The sequence below is a fragment of the Hemitrygon akajei genome, chromosome 7, assembly GCF_048418815.1.
Source record: "Hemitrygon akajei chromosome 7, sHemAka1.3, whole genome shotgun sequence".
NCBI lineage: Eukaryota > Metazoa > Chordata > Chondrichthyes > Myliobatiformes > Dasyatidae > Hemitrygon > Hemitrygon akajei.
The window spans coordinates 66207870-66229238 of NC_133130.1; the positions used below are offsets into that span (position 1 = coordinate 66207870).

General features: G+C 38.4%; 1 protein-coding gene across 5 annotated transcripts in view; it reads right to left on the minus strand.

Moving 5' to 3' along the window:
- Nucleotides 1–21369, minus strand: part of pde10a (phosphodiesterase 10A) — a 443486-nt gene that overhangs the window by 54572 nt on the left and 367545 nt on the right. For all 5 annotated transcript variants that reach the window (XM_073051085.1, XM_073051087.1, XM_073051089.1 and 2 more), the window contains one exon: nt 4709–4851. In XM_073051085.1, the coding sequence (XP_072907186.1) occupies nt 4709–4851 (143 nt within the window). The remainder of the gene's footprint in view (nt 1–4708; nt 4852–21369) is intronic.

The window sequence follows — 21369 nt, forward strand, 5'->3', positions numbered from 1 at the left end:
ATACGAAGATACAGTAGGTGAAGGGGATGGTAGTTTTGAGGAAACAAAGAGACTCCAGAAGGACAGAGACAGATTAGGAGAATGGGCATAGAAGTGGCAGTTGGAATACAGTGTTGGAAAGTGTATGGGCATGGACTTTGGTAGAAGAAATGAAAGAGCTAGCAATTTTCTAAATGGGGAGAAAATACAAAAAAAAAACAGAGATGCAAAGGGTTATGGGGAAAAGGCTAGGTGGAGATGAATCCATGGCCAGATCAGCAATGATCTTACTTGTGGCGGAGCAGGCTCGACAGGCCAGATGGCCTACTCCCCTTCCTATTTCTTATGTCCTTATGTTAAAGGGACATGGGAGTCCTTGTGCAGGATTCCCTAAAAGTTAATTCGCAGATTGAGTCTGTGGTGAGGAAGGCAAATGCAATGTTAGCATTCATTTCAAGAGGACTAGAATATAAAAGCAAGGATGTAATGTTGAGAATTTATAAAGCACTGATGAGTCTCACTTGGAGTATTGTGAACAGGTTTGGGACCCTTAGAAAGGATGTTCTGAAATTGGAGAGGGTTCAAAGGAGATTCATGAAAATGTTCCAGGATTGAATGGCTTGTCATATGAAGAGTGTTTGATGGTTCCGGGCCTGCATTCCCTAGATTTCAGAAGAATGAGGGATGACCTCATTGAAATCTATTGAGTGGTGAAAGGCCTTGATAGAGTGGATGTGGAAAGGATGTTTCCTATGGTGGGAAGAGTCTGAGACATAGGATACAGATTCAGAATAGAGGGGTGTTCTTTTAGAACAGAGATGAGGAGGAATATTTTAGCCAGAGAGTGGTGAATCTGTGGAATTCTTTACCACAGGCAGGTCTGGAGACCAATTATATATGTATATTTAAGACAGAGCTTGATAGATTCATGACTGGTCAGGGCGTGAAAGAATATGAAGAGAAGGCAGGAAATTGGGGCTGAAAGGAAAATTGGATCAGCCATGATGAAATGATGAGAGTAGACTCAATGGGCCAGATAGCCTAACTCTGCTTCTACAACTTATGGTCTTATAAAATCAAATTGTGTCTAAGCATGAATTCCGCAGACCACATTCACAATCTGTGATGTCCGTTTTCCCTTATTTGTATTTGATAATGCATGCTACTGGTTTGTCCTTTTACTGTGTATTTTACTTATTTCACAAATCCCACAATCTTTTCTCTTGGTTCTTTTGTCTGTGGTCTCACCCTTCAGCCTCGGGTGTGTAGGTTAGGCTGGGTAACCTTTATGAGTTTCTCATTTCCTGACGCCTCAAGACTTTCTGTCCATCTATGATGGAATAAAAAACAAGAGAAAATCTACAGATGCTGAAATCCAAGCAACACACATAAAATGCTGGAGGAACTCAGCAGGCCAGGCAGCATCTATGGAAAAAAGTACAGTCGGCGTTTCTGGCTGAAACCCTTCATCAGGACTGGAGAGAAAAAGATGAGTCAGAGTTAGAGGGTGGGTGGAGAGGAGGAAGGAACACAAGGTGATAGATGATACCGGGAGGGGGGAGAAGGATGAAGTAAAGAGCTGGGAATTTGATTGGTGAAAGAGATACAGGGCTGGAGAAGGGGGAATCTGAAGGGAAAGGACAGAAGGCCAAGGAAGAAAGAAAAAGGGGGAGGAACACCAGAGAGAGGTGATGGGCAGGCAAGGAGATAAAAGTGAGGGAGTGAAATGGAAATGGAGAATGGTGAAGGAGAGTGGGTTGGCATTACCGGAAGTTTGAGAAATCGTTGTTCATGCCATCAGATTGGAGGCTACCCAGATGGAATATAAGGTGTTGCTCTTTCAACCTGAAATGTGGCCTCATGCGACAATAGAGGAGGCCATGGGCTGACATGTCAGATAGGAATGGGAAGTGGAATAAAACAGGAGGCCACTGGGAGATTCCACTTATTCTGGAGGATGGAGCATAGGTGCTCGGTGAAGCGGTCTCCCAATCTATATTGGTTCTCCCCGATATACAGGATGTCACACCGGGAGCACCGCACACAGTATATGACCCCAACAGACTCACAGGTATGACAATCCATTTGCTTGAGTAAGTGCAGCATGAATAACAAAAGCAGCTCACCATCAACAAAACAGCAGCCTGCCTGACTGGTCCTCCATTCAGCAAACTCATTCCCTACTTCAAAGATGCATTATCACTGCAGTGTGTACCACCGATAAATGCACCACATTTACTTGCCAGGCTATGCCAACAGTATCTCCTAAACCCCTCCTGTTTATCACTTACAAACAGGGTGGCAAGCGTGTAGGAACATTAACATTTGCAAACCTACCATCAGGTTATGCACGGTCCATGTCATCATGGTTGAGTGTAAATATTGAAACTCCTAACTGAGCAGTACTGTGAGAGTGCATTTCCTCAAGGATGACAACAGTGGAACAACAGTTTATCACCACATTTTCAAGGGTTCTACATCCCTTGGAATTGAGGATGGCTCAGTTCTGCTGTTTTCCATAGGTTCTGAGATGACTGCTGATGCTAACTTAGGAATTCCAAATGAGATCATAGATGAGGCAGGAAATAACCTGTAAGTAGCTTGTGAGGTGATGTATTCCTTTTGTTATTTACGCTGGTCATAAGTAACATTATTTACATTGAGTGATACCAATGCATGGACTCCAGGTTCACAATGCTCCTTCTCCATTCCCAGCAAAGGGGGAAGTTACATTTTTAAAGAAGTCTTTCTAGACATCCTTCAATCTCCTTGGTAACCTATTTTTATGAGGCTCAGAATACGGTGCCTATTTGAAAGTTCAGTTACATTCAAGGGTAACTGACAATAAATGCTGGTCATGACAGTAAAACTTACAATGCCCAAAAGTGTGTAAATAAACCAAATTTCTGTGATAAAAGCTATTCAGCTTTGTGTTCTAGTCCCAGCCATTGTTGGAATACCACTTCTTTCAAATATGTGCTCCTTTATTGAAGTAAAGCTGGATTCTTTTTAACATTACTCCTTGAAATTTAAAACTTAATACAATTTGCAACAAATTAATACAAATTAAAATTGGTGGAGAGGATGAATGTCTGACCTGTCAACAAATATATTCAAGAACAAAATTCCCCAATTCAGTAATCTATTGAGAATTCTAAATTTGTGCTTCCCAGCCTTAAATGGTAACAATTTATTATCAAGAACATTGATCTGAGCCATTAACTCTGTAATACAATCCTAACCAGATTCTAGAGAAGACAACATAAGAACGAGAAATAGGAGCAGGAGTAGGCCATCTGGTCCATCAGACCTGTTCTGTCATTCAATAAGATCATGGCTGATCTGGCCATGGACTCATCTCCACCCACCTGCCTTCTGCGCATAACCCATAATATCCCTACAATGCAAAAATCTATCCAACCTTGTCTTAAATATATTTACTGAGGTAGCCTCCACTGCTTCATTGGGCAGAGAATTCCACAGATTCATCACTCTCTGGTAAAAGCAGTTCCTCCTCATCTCCGTCCTAAATCTACTCCCCCAAATCTTGAAGCTATGTCCCCTAGTTCTAGTCTCATCTACCAGTGGAAACAACTTTCCTGCCTCTATCTTATTTACCCCTTTCATAATTTTATATGTTTCTATAAGATCTCTCATTCTTCTGAATTCCAGTGAGTACAGTCCCAGGCGACTCAATCTCTCCTCATAGTCTAATCCCCTCATCTCTGGAATCAACCTGATGAACCTTCTCTACACTGCCTCCAAAGCCAGTATATCCTTCCTCAAGTAAGGAGACCAGAAGCTCAGACACTTCAGCCTTCACCCTCCCTTGTGTAGTTGAATCCTGGACTTCCTGTCAGATAGCCGGCAGGTAGTAAGAGTGGGTTCCCTCACCTCTGCCGCTCAACACAAAAAAAGCACAACAGCACTTCTTTCAAGTCAGACGGTTGAAGAAGTTTGGGACGGGCCCCCAAATCTTAAGAACTTACTACAGGGCACAATTAAGAGCCTCCTGACTGGCTGCATCACTGCCTGGTATGAGAACTATACTTCCCTTAATTACAGGTCTCTGCAGAGAGTGGTGCAGACAGCCCAGCACATCTGTAGATGTGAACTTCCCACTATTCAGGATATTTACAAAGACAGGTGTGTAAAAAGGGCCTGAAGGATCATTGGGGACCCGAGTCACCCCAACCACAAACTGTTCCAGTTACTACCATCCAGGAAATGGTACTGCAGCATAAAAGCCAGGACCAGCGGGCTCCGGGAAAGCTTCTTCCACCAGGCCATCAAACTGATTAATTCACGCTGATACAATTCTATTTCTATGTTATATTGACTGTCCTGCCCTGTTGTACAAACTACTATAAATTGCACGTTGCACTTTTAGATGGAGATGTAACATAAAGATTTTTACTCATGTATGTGAAGGGTGTAAGTAATAAAGTCAATTCAGTTCAATTCAGAACTGCATGCAGTACTCCAGGTGCGGTCTTACCAGCACTAGCAATGAGGGCCAACATTTCATTTGCCTTCTAGATAGCCTGCAAAGTCTTTTCCATAAAGGGGTAGCATAAGAACAAATTTTAATATATCTGCTTAGGACTTTAAAAATTAGTTCCAAAGATTTATTGAACCTTGTCCCCTTTCCTAAATGGTAAATATCACACATAAAACACTCATAGAAAACAATCTGCTAAACTCACATGTTGAATGAAAGTGCACTTACTGTTCAACCTCTTTGCAAAGGGATTTGGGAAAAGTAGATTTCATGAGGGTCTGCCACTCTTCAGTTGTACATTTACTATGATAAGCCAGCTTCTCCATTGTGATCCGATAAATGCACTCTGACTGTTGTATTTTGTGGTACATCTAATACACAAATGAAGTGGGGAAGAGGAACAAAAATAAATTCACAGGCAATTTCTTTATGCTGAGCAAGTCGAATTAATCAAGCCATGTGCATTTTATGTGGCTTCGCTTGCACTTAATAATTGATCCAATTCATTTCACCAACATAATTAAAGATCAATACAATTGTAAATCCATGGTTCTGAGCAAAAGTTCCTCCAGCTCAATTTGTGTATGTTACATAGTTTCCTCCTATAAAAAAGGCAAATGTACTGACTAAAAAGAAAATTCTTGAGAATAATTGCCATGAATTTAAATCACAAAACATAGCTGAGCAAAGATTCCAAGAGTCAAAGCAGTTTCCATTAATTGCATGCAGATGATTTAAGTGGATGAAAATTCAAATGACTACAGGATGATCATCTACATGTCTCTATTTTTTGCCAAGTACTAAGTCTGATTAAAGAGCTAAGAGCTGACAGCCTTGCAAAAGAATTGCGATTATAAAGGTGTGTTTCTGTATTGGCATATAAGAAACCAATGAATGCATTGTTTCTGGTACTGTCTTCTGCAAAATTAAATAAAGTATGAAACTGAAGATATTAAGATATCTGAAGATGTCTTACACTTTGAGAGGTTTTTTCTTCGATTGTTAAGATTGATAGTCAAATGACAGAAGATCAGGTTGAGTTGACAGTGGCTAGCTCAGAGGGCTAACTGGTTAACAGAGGGTTTGCACAATGGTTGCAAGTATAGGGTTTGAGATTGCAACTAGAGCGGGGAGTTGTGGGAAGCTGATGAACAACTGATTCATTGGATAGGTATTTAGATAAAAAGGGGCTCCCAGCACTAGACTAACTCAAGCAGGTCTTATTTTCAAATAAGCTGCGAAGTTGCTTGAACCTTTAATGGATAATATATACTTGGCTGAACATGTGTTCAGTTCCAGTTCAGGGTCAAATGTGTATACTATGGAACATCTGGAAGGAAATTTTCAGACTTCATGGAACTCCTCACAAGTCCTTTGTGATAATTTTTTTTTAAAAATTGAAATGCACAGTACACAGAAACACGGTGCCATGCTTTCCCACTTCACAGTAAATATTTAAAATTAAAATTAAATATTCAAACTTTAATTTCCTACAAAATAGAGCATACTAAAAGATTCTCTATTATTAAATTTAATTATTAAATGGTTTAAATATTTGGTGTTGAAAATTTCAAACATAAATCATATTTCTAGACAATCAAATTGATATTTAATAATTTAAAACAAACAATGTTTTAATATAACTAATCAGAAAATTAGAATATAAACTATGATCGTGTTTTCAGGTGATGTTGGTGACTTAATTTTAATCTTGCAATGAGAGGTGAACCAGGAACTGGCTGTCAACAGAGGCAAACACAAAATTTTCTCTGCCACCTTTAAGGAACCATCTTCATGCAATGAAACAATTCACACTAATTCTAAATTTTCTGAGCAATTAGGCTGAGTAGGCAACATGCACATCTCAGTTTTAAGTCCACTTTGAAAACATGATACCTGATGGACTCTGGAATCAGATACACAATGGTAATCTAGTAGCACTGTAACTAAGTTACAGAACTATGAATGCAAAAGCCTAAATTGATAATTCAAAGTTCAAATGTTGCTGCACTGCATGAAAAGGAACTATGCAAATTCTGGAATTATTGTTAGAGATAGTGAACATGGAACTACTTGACTGCTGTAAAATTTCAACTGTTTTACTCAAGTTATTAAGTTGTGGGAATTTGCTATTCTCATTGGTCTGGCTGATATGTGAAGAAACATGCATACCTATTTGGCCGATCTTTAAATATGCTTGGCTACATTATCCAAATGCACTTAAACGACACTAAAATGTCAGAAAAAGCATACCAGCTTTCTTTCTTTTTCCAATATTTTTATTAAATTTCATATATACAAATACAGAATTCATAAGGATAATTATAAATCAAAATAAGATAGCACAAAATGCACTATATATAAATCACACTGATACAATGACAGTATCCCATATTCATGATCAATCAAATAAATTGAATTATGAAATACAATAATATGGTTAATTATATTATTAAAAAAATCTACACCCACTACCAAGACAAAGCTGGTTGGTAAAAAAAAACAAAAAAGGGAAAGAGTACTTCACCATATAGTGTTTTATAATAATAGCCCAGATCTATATTTTAATAACAGTAACAATTTAAAGATTTTTAAAATAGTTCAGAAAGGGTCCTTATAGCATTTGAAAATCTTAGTTAGAATTAGAAACTGAACGACGAATCTTCTCTAAACTTAAACATAACATCGTATAACCATTGAGCATGTGTGGGGGGGGGGGGCAACCTCCTTCCATTTAAGCAAGATCGCCCTCCTAGCCATAAGAGAAATAAAAGCCAGTACCCACAAATGAGAAGGCTCCAAAATTATAGCTCTTTCCTCAACAATACCAAATAAAGCAATCAAAGGATTGGGCTTAAAATTAACTTTAAAAAGTACAGAAAAAGTTTGGAATACATCTTTCCAATATTTTTCAAGGCTCAAACATGACCAAAACATATGAATTAATGAAGCCCCTCCATTATCACATCTGTTACAATAAGGAGATATATCTGGAAAAAAAATGAGAGAGCTTGTCTTTAGACATATGAGCCCTAAGTACCACTTTAAATTGTAGGAGGAAATGACGAGCACATAATGATGAAGAATTAACCATTTTGAAAATAGCCCTCCAGGTCTCATCAGATAATGAAGTCTGTAAATCCTTTTCCCAATCTTTTTTAAGTTTGTCGAAAGGAGCCATTCTCAATCCCAACAGACCATAAATATAAGATATTGAGCCATTATCAAAAGGTTTCAAATTAAAAATTTCATCTATTATTGTTCTTATCCGGGCTGGTAGGAAATATATGTAGTTTAGCTCTTAAAAAATCTCTCATCTGTAGATATCAAAAAAAGTGGGTATTTGATAGGTTATATTTCACTGAGTGCTGTTCAAAAGAAGAAAGATTCCCTCCAACAAACAGATCCTGAAATCGTTTAATGCCTAGTCTATCCCATTTTCTGAAAAACAGATCGGTCGTAGATTTTTTTTAAAAAATTAGAAAAAATAGGACTAGAAGGGGAAAATCTCAATGTTTTTCTAAACTGTAGCCAGATCTTCAAAGTCTGTTTAACCACCAAACTGTCAGTTAATTTATTTAAAGATAAAGAAAAAGAGGATTCAAGAAGAGAAATAATAGAAAATTTTGTAACAGGATTGGCTTCCAAAAAAACCCATATTGGACAATCCTCACGATTAATATAATATAACCAGAATGTAAGATTTCGTATGTTAATTGCCCAATAATATAACCTAAAATTGGGTAGAGCAAGGCTCCCATTCTTTTTAATTTTTTGAAGGTGGGCTTTATTTAATCGGCGTTTTCTGTTCTCCCATATATAGGAAGAAAGAATCGAATCTAAAGAATCAAAAAAAGACTTAGGAATAAAAAGAGGTACAGCTTGAAAAAGGTATATAAATTTAGGTAAAGTATTCATTTTAATAGAATTAATTCGACCAATCAATGATAAAGAGAGAAGCGACCAATTAGGAAGTGTCTTTTTCACATAATTCATTAAGTTAAAAATTTTTAAATAATAGATCTTTATAATTCTTAGTGATTGTTACACCCAAATATGTAAATTGTTTTCTTACAATTTTAAAAGTAAGGTTAATATTGGTTGGTATCAAATTATTTAAAGGAAACAATTCACTCTTATGTAAATTCAATTTATATCCTGAAAACTGACTAAAATTAGTCTATAAAAGAAACATAGAGGGTAAAGAAGTTGTAACATTAGATATAAAAAGCAATAGGTCATCAGCATAGAGTGAGACTTTATGAATAGTACCATTCCTTAAGGTACCAGTGATATCTTTAGACTCTTGAAAGGCAATTGCTAAAGATTCTAATACCAAATCAAAAAGCAAAGGGCTCAATGGACATCCTTGTCTGGTTCCACGTTGGAGTTTAATTGGTTTAGAAATCTGAAAATTAGTAAGGACCTGAGCAGAGGGAGACAAGTAAAGTAATTTAATCCAATGAGTAAAATTGGGCCCAAAATTAAATTTCTTCTAAGGTTTTAAATAGGCAATTCCATTCAACTCGATCAAAAGCCTTCCCCGCATCCAGAGAAATCACACATTCTGGTATTTCCTTGGATGAAGAATGCATAATATTTAACAGTCACCATATATTAAAATGGGAATATCCATTTTTAATAAATCCTGTCCAATCAACAGATATTATAGAAGGTATAATATTTTCGAGTCTATGGGTCAAAACTTCAGATAGGATCTTAGCATCAACATTCAGTAAAGAGATTGGTCTACATGAAGAGCATTCAGTGCGATTTTTATTCTTTTTAAGAATAAGCGAAATGGAAGCTTCATAAAAACTGTGGCAACCTACCCACCTTAAAGGAATCAGTAAGGGTAACATAAATAAGGTATAAGCAATGAAGAAAAAGCCTTATAAAATTCTCCAGAGAATCCGTCAGGTCCTGGAGATTTCCCAGAATGCAATGAACGTATAGCCTCAGTGATTTCCTCCTGAGAAATAGGTTGATCCAACTGCTTTTGATTATCAACCAAAAGTCCAGGAATATTTAATTAGTCTAAAAAAATTGTTCATTGCAGTATTATCTTTAACAAAATCAGAACTATACAATTTAGAATAAAATTCTCTAAAAGTGTCATTTATTTCAAAATGGTCAGTTGTGATATCACCATTGGTTTTGCAAATTTCTTTAATTTGCCATTTAACTATAAAGGTCTTCAATTGACTAGCCAATAGTTTACCAGTTTTTCCTCCATGTATATAGAATTGGCTTCTATCTTTTAAAAGTTGGCTTTCAATTGGATACGTTATAAGAAAATCATTTTTAGTTCTAATTTTAATACGTTTTTTGTATAGTTCAGAGTCTGGTGCCAAAGCATATTTCTGGTCTAATTGTTTTAATTGATTAATTAAATCAGTTCTCTCTTTATTAGCTTTTTTTTCTTAATATATGCAGTATAGGGGATAATTTGTCCTCTAATATATGCCTTAAAAGTGTCACAAATGATAAGACTAGAAGTCTCTTCCAACGCATTTTTTCCAAAAGAAAGTAATTTGATTCTCCAGAAATTTCAGAAAGTCCTTATCAGATAACGAAGTTAAATTAAAACACCAGGATCTGTTTATATGAGTGAAACCAGGAAGATTTAAAGACAGAAATACAGGAGAATGGTCAGATACAGCTATTTCTTTATATTCAATGGATCGAACTAATGGAATCATTTGACTATAAATAAAAAAAATAATCAATCCTGGTATAGGAATGATGGACATGAGAGATGAGTGAATACTCCCTTTCTGCTGGGTGAAAAAAAAAACGCCAGACATCAACAATATCACATTTTGTTAGAAAGGATTGAATAAATAAAGCTGATTTATTAGGTGTGGCTGATTTAAGAGAAGGGCGATCTAATACTGGATCTAGACAACAATTAAAATCTTCTCCCATCACTGAAGAATAAAAACTCAAATCTGGCAGGAATGAAAAGAAACGCTCAAAAAATCCTGGGTCATCCACATTGTACACATTAGCAAATACAATTATTATCTAGTTTCCCTGACACTATGACAAATTGCCCATTAGGGTCAGAGAAAACTTTATGTTGAACAAAAGAAATTGTATTATCTATAAAAATCGAGACCCCTTGAGATTTTGCTTTGAATGAAGAATGAAATTGTACACCTCTCCACCGATTAAAAAGGCGTGCGTTGTCACAACTATGTACATGCGTTTCTTGTAGAAAAATAATGGAGGCCCTTAACTTTTTAATATAAGCAAAAGTCTTACTCCATTTCACAGGATGAGTTAACCCTTTCACACTAAAACTAAGTAAATTAATATTTTGATCCATTTTAAATTCTAAATAACAGAAGAGTTAAATGATCTGACCATCATTTAGTCAGATGGTCTAAATTCATCTGACCATAAAATAAGGTACTCAAACAGAAAGTTTGAATGGTAGCCCAACCCAGCTTCCAGAGAATAAAGAAAAAAGAGACCCCACCCCACTCCCCCTCCCAAAGCCAAAAAGCCGGTCAAAGAACAGTCGGCATGCTAAACACTAAAGACAACCCTCCCAAACAACTCCTGCTGGCAAAACTCCAATCATTCAAGGTTATTATGTTCCTATCAACACAAAACAGAAAAAAAGTTATATAAAAAATCCAAAACATAAGAGGATTCATTTTAACAACTTCAAAAAAATTTAGAAAAACCTCAAAAATATAGTAAAAAAATATCAAAGAAAATATCAAAAAACAAGATATACAAACGGTCAAAACGTAAGTTTATTAAAATCCTATTCTATCCAAAATTTAAAAGATAATTGCTCTTGTAAGAGATATAATGCAATTAATCTTCTGCTTTCAAAAATTTCTGTGCATGTTCAACTGATCCCAGCCATTTTTGCACACCATTTTTCAGAACGATTCTAAGATGTGTGGGGAAGCAAAGGGAGGACTTAAACCTTTTATTATAAAGCAGTGACATGACCTCTTTATACTTGGCACGTTTAGCTATAACCTCCGGTGTATAATCTTCCACGAATCTAATCTTCTTCCCATTGTAATCGATCATTCCTACTCGACGGGTATGACGGATTAAAAGCTCCTTAGTATGAAAATCGTGAAAACATAAAATAACCGACCTAGGTTGCTCTCCCGACTTTGGTTTGGGGGCTAGTGACTGGTGGGTGCGGTCCAACGTGGGCACAGATGGTGATAAATCAGGGAATAGCTGCTTCAGAAAGCTTGCAAAGAACTCCGTGGGGTGGGCACCTTCAATTGATTCTTCAAGACCCAGAATACGTATATCGTTCCTTCTGTTTCTGCTTTCCAGGTTGGTAATCATCTTGTTAATTTTTCATTAGATAATGATAATTTTTTGCAGAGCTTACTCATGTCTTCTAAGTCCACTTTTAGTATTGACAAAGTTTCTTTATTCTCCTTAATTCGCTTTTCATGTTCGATTAGAGTTTGTTGAATAGTGTCCAACTTGACATTAAGATGTTGAAATTCCTCACAGAGTTCTGTTCTTTGCTTTTTAAGGAAATTTCCAATTGATTCCCAAGTGGTTGGAGAATTATCTTCTTTTTCTTTTGCACAGGCTTTAGTCTTTCTCAAAGACATAATAGAGTAATATTAAGATTTATAATAAGGTTTCAAAAAACTGGTAGGAAACAAAAAGATAGATAAGGTAGGAGCAAGTTCAAAAAGATGTTACCCCATCGGCTACCAGCAGGGCTCTCCCCATACCAGCTTTGCATTAGCTTCAGTGACCTTACTAGAAGATGCCAAAGATGCTGAGGCACGGCTGGATATTGCCTCGGAGGTGTAGAGATATAGTTTCCCATTTCTGGATTCAGAGGGGTGAGAAATTAACTCACCTTCAGATCAGAAATAGTGAGATCAGTGCTACTCCCCTCTTCCCTTCCAATATACTCCAATAAGTCAGCAAGCAGATGCTCCCATCCTTCTGTGACGTAGTTTTTCAGATCATTTTTCAGATGTCTGCCCATCAATAACATTCAACTCATCTCCATTAATGAGATAATGCCTCTCCCTCAAAGTCACTATTAGCAAATGTCCTTGATCAATCCCTCCAACAGATGATATTAATTTACACTCATGAATCTTTTCTTGCCACCCTTGTACAAAATGTCACAAGAAAGGCATAGAACCAGAGGTGGCCCATTTCTCATCACACGTGTAGAGGTGGCAGATATGGAAGGGGACAAAAGGAAGAAATACACAGCAAATTGAGATCGAATTCCTAAACCCCTGACTGAATTCTATCCCATTCAGCCACACTACATAGAAGAATCATTCACAGAATCCCAGAGTTGTTTCAACATGAAAAGAAATGAAGCTTCTCCACTATTTTGTAGGCACTATCCTAATAGTCCCATTCTCTTCAGATACCAAATGAGATTCCTTTGGACACTACAGATGAATGTGTCCTCACTTCTCTTTTTAACTGTGCATTCTAGACCTCAATCTCTCTCTGGGTAAAAGGGGCTTACCTCATATCACAATCTTTTTTTTGTTTGCTGTCTGATCTGTTCTAATGGGAACACACACAGCACCTCCAGTCTATTCATACAAATGAAGTCCTTCATTACTGAAATATTTTGGTAAACCTCTTTTGCATCTTCCCTAAAATGTTGACATTATCTCTTCAGTACTTATCAACAAAACTTCAAAACCTGAGCTTCTCTACTTCCCTCTGCAACTGGATCCTTAGCTTTCTCAACAGGAGACCACAGTCAGTACGGATTAGTAGTAACATCTTCCTCTCACAGATATACTGCTTGTAAAAAGTATTCAACCTCCTTAGAAGTTTTCAGGTTTTATAACATTGAATCACAATGGATTTAATTTGGCTTTTTTCTTTACACTCATTGACAGAAAAGACTCATGTCAAAGTGAAAACAGATCTCTACAAAGTGATCTAAATTAATTACAAATATAAAACACAAAACAATTGATTGCATAAGTATTCACCACCTTCAAGTCAGTATATAGTAGATTCACCTTTGGTTAAGGTCTCTATCAGCTATGCACATTTTCACTCTGCAATTTTTCCCTACTCTTCTTTACAAAACTGCTCAAGCTCTGTCAGGTTGCATGGGGATCATGAGAAAACGACCCTTTTCAAGTCCAGCCACAAATTCTCAATTGGATTGAGGTCTGGACTTTGACTTGGCCACTCCCATACACTAACTTTGTTGTTTTTAAGTCATTCCTGTGTAGCTTTGGCTTTCTGCCTGAGGACATTGTCTTGCTGGAAAACAAATCTTCCCCCATGTTGCAGTTCTCATACAGACTGCATCAGGTTTTCCTCCAGGATTTCTCTGTATTTTGCTGCATTCATTTTACTCTCCACTTTCACAAGCCTTCCAGTGCCTGCTGCAGTGAAGCATCTCTACAGCATGATGTAGCCACCACCATGCTTCACAGTAGGGATGGTGTGCATTTGATGATGGGAGGTGTTTGGCTTACGCCAAACATAGCATTTAGTCTGATGGCCAAAAACTCAAATTTTTGTTTCATCAAACTGTAGAACCTTCTTCCAGCTGACTTCAAAGTCTCCCACATGCCTTCTGACAAACTCCAGCCGAGATTTCATGTGAGTTTTTTTCAACAGTGGCTTTCTCTTTGTCACTCTTCCACAGCTATTTACAATATACATTAATGATTTAGATGAAGGGATTAAAAGTAACATTAGCAAATTTGCTGATGACACAAAGCTGGGTGGCAGTGTGAAATGTCAGGAGGATGTTATGAGAATGCAGGGTGACTTGGACAGGTTGGGTGAGTGGGCAAATGTATGGCAGATGCAGTTTAATGTGGATAAATGTGAGGTTATCCACTTCGGTGGCAAGAACAGGAAGGCAGATTACTATCTAAATGGAGTCAAGTTAGGAAAAGGGGAAGTACAACGAGATCTAGGTGTTCTTGTACATCAGTCAATGAAAGCAAGCATGCAGGTACAGCAGGCAATGAAGAAAGCTAATGGCATGCTGGCTTTTATAACAAGAGGAATTGAGTATAGGAGTAATGAGGTCCTTCTGCAGCTGTACAGGGCCCTGGTGAGACCACACCTGGAGTATTATGTGCAGTTTTGGTCTCCAAATTTGAGGAAGGACATACTTGCTATTGAGGGAGTGCAGTGTAGGTTCACAAGGTTAATTCCCGGAATGGCAGGACTGTCATATGTTGAAAGATTGGAGTGACTGGGCTTGTATACACTGGAATTTAGAAGAATGAGAGGGGATCTGATTGAAACATATAAGATTATTAAGGGATTGGACACACTGGAGGCAGGAAGCATGTTCCCGCTGATGGGTGAGTCCAGAACTAGAGGCCACAGTTTAAGAATAAGGGGTAGGCCATTTAGAACAGAGATGCGGAAAAACTTTTTCACCCAGAGGGTGGTGGATATGTGGAATGCTCTGCCCCAGAAGGCAGTGGAGGCCAAGACTCTGGATGCATTCAGGAGAGAGTTAGATAGAGCTCTTATAGATAGCGGGGTCAAGGGATATGGGGAGAGGGCAGGAACGGGGTACTGATTGTGTATGATCAGCCATGATCACAGTGAATGGTGGTGCTGGCTAGAAGGGCCAAATGGCCTACTCCTGCACCTACTGTCTATTGTCTAGTAAAGCTGCAAGTGGTGAAGCACCTGGGCCACAGACTGGCACAGTCTCTCCCATCTCAGCCACAGAAGTTTTGTAACTCCTCCTGAGTTGTTACAGGTTACTCAGTTTTTGAGGATGGCCTGCTCCGGGCAGATTTACAGCTGTGCCATATTATTTCCATTTCTTGATGATTGACTTCACTGTACTCCAAGGGATATTCAGTAACTTGGAAATCTTCTTGTATCCATCTCCTGACTTATGCTTTTCAATATCCTTTTCGCAGAGTTGCTTGGAGTGTTCTTTTATCTTCATGGTGTAGTTTCTGCCTGGATACTGATTCATCAGCATTTGGACCTTCCAGTTACAGGTGTATTTTTACTACGATCAATTAAAACACGTTGACTACACATAGGTCTCCAAAAACAGATCTCCAATTAACTAAAACCAATTAGCTGCACCAGTGATGTCATATTAAAGGGAGGTGAATACTTATCCAATCAACTATTTTGTGTTTCATATTTGCAATAAATTCAGGTTACTTTGTAGAGATCTGTTTTACTTTGACAAGGAAGTCTTTTTTTCTGTTGATCAGTGTCAAAAGAGCCAAATTAAATCAACTGTGCTCAATGTTGTAAAACAATAAAACATGAAAACTTCTAAGGGAATGAACACTTTTTATAGGCATTGTAATTAAACACGAGCGAACCTCAAGAATGCACAGCTCTACTCTCTCTACACTCATGACTGTGTGGCTGGGCACAGCTCAAATGCCATCTATGAATTTGAAAATTGACTGATGTTGGCAGAATCTCAGATGGCATGGAGGCGTACAGGAGCAAGATAGATTGGCTGGTTGAGCGTGTTGCAAGAAAAACCTTGCAGTCAATGTCAGCAAAACAAAGGAATAAGATTGTGGACTTCAGGAAGGGAAAGTTTGGAGAATATACACCAGTTCTCACTAAAGATTCAGAAGTAGAAAGTTCCTAGGTGTCAACATCTCAGAGGATCTATCCTGGATCCAACATATTGATACATCATGATGAAGGCACACTAGTGACTATATTTCAATAGTTTGAGGAGATTTTGGTATGTTTGAACCTTTGAGATTTTTGAACCGTCTATGAACACTACTTCACTATTCCTCTTTTGCCCTATTTTTCCAACTGAAAACTAATTTTTGTCTTGTACTGATATGCTGCCACAAAACAAAAACATTTCATGACAAGCAACTTGACTTGACTTTGTCCTGACAAAGGGTCTTGGCCCGAAACGTCGACAGTGCTTCTTCCTATAGATGCTGCCTGGCCTGCTGTGTTCCACCAGCATTTTCTGTGTGTTGTTTGAATTTCCAGCATCTGCAGATTTCCTCTTGTTTGAACATTTCATGACATATGTTAGAGAATATAAACCTAAATCTGATTAAAAATGTGTACATCTTTCCCAAAGTGTGCACTCAGAACTGGACATAATATTTCAGTTGTGGCCAATCAATGCTTTACAAAGAAAAACACAAAATACTGGCAGAACTCAGCAGGCCAGACAGTATCTATGGGAGGAGGTAGTGACGACATTTCGGGCCGTAACCCTTCATCACTCCTGATGATCAGCCATGACCTTATTGAAAGTGGGGCAGGCTCGATGGGTCGGATGGACTACTCCTGCTCCTATTTCTTATGTTCTTACGAATAATCTATGTACTAAAGTACAAGTCATTAATGCTTTCTTTTTAAAGACATCTCTCATCTTGAATTCTTTGGAACCCTTCAGTTTGGGGAATAAAAATCTTTCCACTGTTATTCTGTTTCCTTTTACTCAGCTAATTTTACATCCAAATGGTATTTGGCTGGTTCAAAAAATAAAGGGTCCAGATATCAAAGGAAATGTGTCATCATGGATTGGAAACTGGCTGTCACATAGAAAATAAAGAGGCAGAATAAATGGGTCCTTTCCAGGCTGGAGGGATGTGACTAGTGGGGTACCTCCAGTATCAGTTCTTGGCTCCCAATTACATCTACATTAATGACCTGGAAAGGTTTCCAAGTTTGCTGATGATACAAAACTGGAGGAAGGCTATGTGATGATGATGCAGACATTGTGATTCTGCAACTGGATATGAATTGATTGATTGACCAAAAACCTGGCAAATAGGACATAGGTGGCAAGTGTGAAATAGCGCATAATGTGGCAAGGTATCAAAAGGCAGATTATTAGCAAAATGAAGACAAACACTGAAGTAATTAAGTCCAGATGGATCAATGTGTTCTAGTCTGTGTGTCAAATAACACAAGCAGGCAAGTCCAACTAGTAGTTAAGTTTGCAAACAGCATGTTGGCCTTTATTGCAAAGAGGATGGTGGGAGTCAAGAATAGGTAGATTTTGATATAGACGTACAGGGTGCTCGTGAGGCCACACCTGGAATACTGTGCAGACTTTTGGTCCCTTACCTTAAAAAAGAGCAACATCTGATGTGTTTCACCTGACTAATTCCTGTGATGAGAGGGTTTTCCAGTCCAGGGAGGCCATAAGATCATAGGAAGAGGAGCAGAATTTGGCCATTTAGCCCATTGAGTCTGCTCCACCATTCAATCATAGCTGATTTGTTTTCCCTCTCAGTCCCATTCTTCCAACTTCACTGCATAATCTTTGACATCTTTATTAGTTAAGAACCTATCAACCTTGCTTTAAATATACCCAATGACTTGGCCTCCACAGCCATTTGAGGCAATGAATTCCAGATTCACCACCATTTGAATTAAGAAATTCCTTCTCAACTCTGTTCTAAAGGGACATCCTTGTATTGAGGCTGCTTCCTCTGGTCCTACACTCTCCCACTATCGAAAACACCCTCTCAATGGCCACTCTATCTAGGCATTTTAATATTTGGTAGATTTTAATGAGATTGCCCTCATTCTTCTAAACTCCAATAAATACAAGTCCAGAGCCATCAAACCTTCCTCATACTTTAAGCCTAGACAGTTTGAGTCGTATCCTAGTTTAAAAGATTGAAAGTGTCCCTATTCAAATATACAAGACCCTGAGGGGCTTGAAAAGGGAGAAGTTTTCTTAAGTGGGAGAGTCATGAACAAAGTAACAAAGCTATAAGTGGCCAGTTATTTAAAAATAAGATCTGCAAAAACTTCTGAGGGTGGTGAATCTCTGGAATTACATTTAAGTACACTGTGAGTCTTTCTAGCTTGAAGCCCACACAGAATCTCAACTATTTCTTACTTTGGTCATACCCAAGCAAACTTGTATCTAGTATTAAATTAAAAATGATCATGTGCATAATTATATTTTCAAATTTTCTTACCTTGACAGTTCTAATTCATGATTTAATCTCTCACAGGGCTTTCACCCATCCCACCAGATATGCAGCAGGACGAAGATTCCTCCTCCTCAAAAGATGAGATGACTCACTCTGAAGATGCACTCCTACATGCCTACCCTGTATTAGTTTAGATAACTGCACTTAAGTGGATCTGTTAAGAAAGGGAGTTGGATGTTCATCAGGTGACTCACACACCATAAATGAGCAAGAGCAGACGTGGAGAGAAAAGAGCAGCATCAGGTTCTTATTGGAGCACACAGAATCTTTAAGCTCTGCTTCTTGGGATGCAGAGGCCATTGGCAAATGAGAAACAGCTGAAGGAGTGACAACGAATGTGTGGCATACTGGTGGGCAGCAGAACCATATTACGCATGCTTGCACTGAGTTAGAGGTCTTTCTCAAACACGTGGGCTTTGATGCTGCCAACCTTTGCAACAATATCTTCATCTGTGGGAAGAATGGTCACCTTCATACAGCATTAAAGACAACAAGCATATGGAGGCCCACCAAGGGCATGCAAACTGTAATCTCACTACCATTGATGAGATAGGTGATAAGACTAGCCCCATTCATTCAGTGCTTTCCTGAACCACTTCAATTCAGAAAAGTGCTGAAGGGATTGGAGAAGAATAGCAACAGAAACATGCAGGCATGTACTTCCATCTTCTGAATCGTTGGCTGTGTCTAACACATCCAGTTTATACCCTGTTGTTACCTCTGATGCTGTCTTACAACTCAAAGCCCAGGTTTGCCCCCACAGACAAATGCAATGGCCAATGCTGAGACTTTATGGGCTCTGAAGCTCAGAAAATGTCAGTCAAGAACACTTCAGAGATGTAAACCTGTTGAAGCTACATGGGCAACACAGAAGAGCTGTAGAAGGCAACTTACAATTTGTAGTTTCACAGGATAAGCAGGATGACACCTTAGACGATTTCAGTATGAGAGATTTCAGTACTTTGGAAGTACTGTACATAAATAGTTTGTTGACTATATTTTCTGGTCAGGAATATTTTCAGATTAGTAGTTGGTAAATTGCATTTTAGCCGAAGATGGGGGTGACAACCATGACTGTTTTAGGACTGAATTGTGCCGGTAGAAGGAGGAAGAGAGGAAAACTTGATAAGATATGTCAAATAGATGGGACGAATGCAAATTAAATCATTCTTCATGTGATAAGTTTATCTCAGGAACCATTACAAGGGGTCTTCTATAATTTCTACTTCTTTCTTCCACAAACAACTCCTGATCCTCCTCCATAATCTGAAGAAATTCTGTCATTCCAATTGTATGGCTGATCTCATCACTGCACAATGAAGGAAGTGCAGCAGAGCACCATCATTTGGAGACTCTGTATGATGCATACTGAAGGAACCTTCAGATCTCTAATGGCATTTGATGCAAGTTCAATTCCAGCACCTTCAGATTGTGCATTGTGAACCCCAAGGGGTCCAAAATCCTAGCAGGCAGGTTTAATAGAGCTGTTAGGGAGAGTTTAAATTAGTTTGGCAGGGGGATGGGTACCAGAGTGATAGGGCTGAGGAAGAGGAAAACAGAAATAAATCAAAGATGTCATGTAACAGAGATGATAGAAAGGACAGGCAGGAGATTAGGCATAATCACAGCCACTGGGATGAGAGGCGTCATCCAGTTAAACAGGGAAATAGAGGCGTCATCCAGTTAAAACAGAAAGCAACAAATACTGGACTGGAAGTGTTGTATTTGAATGCATGCAGCATAAGAAATAAAATGGACGATCTTGAAATTCAGCTACAGATCGGCAAGTATGACATTGTGGCCGTCTCTAAAACTTGGCTAAAGGATGGCTGCCATTGGGAGTTGAATGTCCAAGGATGCACAGTGTATCGGAAAGATTAGTTGGCAGGCAGAGGGGGTGGTGTGGCCCTGTGTATAAGAAATAATATTAAATCATTAGAAAGGATCTAGAGTCTCTATGGGTTGAGTTAAGAAATGGCAAGGGTAAAAGGACCCGCATGGCAGTTGTATCGAGGCCTCCAAACAGCAGCCGGGATGTGGATTACAAACTACAGCAGGGGATAGAAAAGGTATGTGAGAAGGGCAGTGTGATGATAATCATTTGGGATTTTAACATGAAAGTGGATTGGGAAAACCAGGCCAGTACTGGATCTCAAGAGAGAGAATTTGTAAAATGTCTAAGGGATGGCTTTTTCAAACAGCTTGTTGTTGAGCCCACTAGGGGATCAGCTGTCTGGATTGGGTGCTGTGCAATGATCTGAAGGTGATAAGAGAGCTTAAGGTTAAGGAACCCTTAGGGAACAGTGATCACAATATCTTCACTTGGAAATTTGAGAAGGAGAAACTAAATTCCAATGTGCCAGTATTTCAGTGGAATAAAGGAAATTAGAATGGCATGAGGGGGAAACTGGCCAAGGTTGACTGGAAAGGGACACTTGCGGGAAGGACAGAAGAGCATCAATGGCTGGAGTTTCTGTGACAAATGAGAGAAGTGCAAGATAGATGTGTTCCAAATAAGAAAAAAAATTTGTATTGAAGGACACTACCCTACCCTGGCTGACAATTGAAGTCAGAGCCAAAGTAAAAGCAAAAGAGAGGGCATATAAGGAAGCCAAAGCTAGTGGGAAGATAGAAGATTGGGAAGCTATTAAAAACTTGCAGAAGGCAACTAAGAAGGCCATTAGGAAGGAGAAGATAAATTATGAAAGGAAGCTGGCGACTAATATGAAAGAAGCTACTGAAAGTTTTTTAAGTATATAAAAGGAACTGAATACAGATTTTGCATCAGTCTTCACAGTGGAAGACATTTGCAGTATACCAGACATTCAAGAGTGTCAGGAAAGTGAAGTTTGTGCAGTGAAAATTACGACTGAGAAGGTGCTCAGGAAGTTTAATGGTCTAAGGGTGTTACTTCGCTGTTTATGAAGGATGAGAGGCAGCAGAAAG